The 1,811-nt window shown below is 45.2% G+C and overlaps 1 protein-coding gene across 1 annotated transcript in view; it reads right to left on the bottom strand.

Moving 5' to 3' along the window:
- Positions 1 to 1,508, bottom strand: part of ttc7a (tetratricopeptide repeat domain 7A) — a 42,415-nt gene extending 40,907 nt beyond the window's left edge. Inside the window, exons 1-3 of the mRNA XM_037687557.1 lie at positions 1,381 to 1,508; positions 1,012 to 1,090; positions 468 to 637 (exon numbers count right to left, since the gene is read on the bottom strand). Coding sequence (XP_037543485.1) covers positions 468 to 637; positions 1,012 to 1,090; positions 1,381 to 1,508 — 377 coding nt within the window. The remainder of the gene's footprint in view (positions 1 to 467; positions 638 to 1,011; positions 1,091 to 1,380) is intronic.
- Between the last annotated feature and the right edge of the window lie 303 nt (positions 1,509 to 1,811).

Below are 1,811 nucleotides of genomic sequence, written 5' to 3'. Positions count from 1 at the left end.
CACCTGAAACACCTGAACCATCTAGACCATCTGAGGCCCCTGAAGTACTTGAACCACATTAACCATCTGAAATACCTTAAACTTCTGAACCATAATCAGGACCACTTGAACCACTTAAACCATTCAATTTTTCAATTCAATTCAGTTTATTTATATAGCGCCATATCACAACAGAAGTCATCTCTGGGCACTGAGCAAAGACAATCATATATATAAAAAGTAAGTTAATAACATTAATTATCTTACCATTATAACCATCTGAACCACCTGAACAATCTGAACCACCTGAACCATCTGAACCCTCTGAATAATCAGAACCCTCTGAAGCATCTGAAACACTTAAAGCATCTAAACCCCAAACTGAACCATTTTAACCACCTGAACCATTTGCACTAAGCTGAACAGACAGCAGCAGAGATCTGCCAGGACTAAAGCAGACTGAAAGACAAAATGTCTCAGAAACTAACCAGTATGTGCTGTAACGCTGTGGTGGTTTGACCGTGGGGTAGAGGGCGTCTTTGGAGGCAGCAGCCCCCTCTCTGGTGAGCCAGGATGCAGGAGGGGGGCCCAGTGGGAGCCAGTAGCTATCCTCGCTCACGGAGCTCAGCAGCACCTGGGCCAGCTTCATGGCTGCACACTGAGGAAGCAACAGTTTGAAAGACTCTGTTGATGTTTTATTCGAACACTGAAGGCTAACAGACAGACTTGGACCAGTGTCTAACTCTTGACAGACATTTGGGCCCGAAGCTTCAGATTTCTTTGTTGCACAAATTATTTGAACCAGCAACAGGACTCAGTTTCTGAATCTTGACAGAGAAAACTGGAGACACCTTCAGGAGAATTCTGACATAAACACTTGAGTAATAATCATTACAGGAATAAAGACAAGAACAAAATTCATTTCAGTTGATAATAAAATAAAAACTTCATTTAAATGATCGTTTGCATCAAACATGAAAACAGATTATTGTTTGATGCCAGCCTCAGTTGAAAGTGTGTGTGCTCACTCACCTTCCTGAAGCTCTGAGACCCTCGTGACTCCACCACCCTGAGGATGCGACGCAACTGGTGAGCCCCCTGTGCAAGATGACTAACACGCACACACAAACACAGGGAGCATGTTATGTAACACAAAACTCAATCAGGGAACAGAATCTGACTGAAGCATCTCTTTCCTTTCCAACATCTCAAAGATCCAGACTGAAAGAAACGTTTATTAAATGACAAAATTTGTTTTCATATTTCTCATACGGTCCGCTTCCACCCCATCGTTCACTCCGAGCGCAGCCTGCCGACCAGGTGGCTCCTTGGGCGGGGAAGACGTTGTCCAAAGGTCTGGCGTTTTTTTCCCCTGACTCCAACCAGACTTTTCATCCAGACCTCTGTGGTTCTGCTTGGTTCTGATGAGGATCGCTGTGTGGTTTTGTGCTGGCTTTCTGTTGGACTGAGCCGGTCTCAGCCTCAGCGAGCAGCTCAGTACTTCTCATCGAAGGTCCAGCCACCTCCATGGGGTTTGCTGTTGGCCACGGATGAGCTGACAGAACCGGACCAGAACAGAACCAAGCCAAGGATGGTTCCAGCCTATACGGTCAGTCTGACCACTGCTCACCTGGAGGAAGCCACTCGTGCTGGGAAGCGCCGAGCAGGAGCTGCTCAACGAAAGGCCGGCATCTGCATCAGAGTTCTGCTGGTCTTCCATCTGAATCTACCTAGATTAATTCAATTCAATTCAATTCAATTCAAAAATACTTTATTAATCCCAGAGGGAAATTATTTGTTGTTGTAACTCGTTATCCTCATTTCATTCAGAG

This window comes from Nematolebias whitei, chromosome 1 (assembly GCF_014905685.2).
Source record: "Nematolebias whitei isolate Nwh7 chromosome 1, NemWhi1, whole genome shotgun sequence".
NCBI lineage: Eukaryota > Metazoa > Chordata > Actinopteri > Cyprinodontiformes > Rivulidae > Nematolebias > Nematolebias whitei.
Note: the sequence above shows the minus strand (reverse complement) of the source record. Positions and strands in the feature narration are given on the sequence as shown.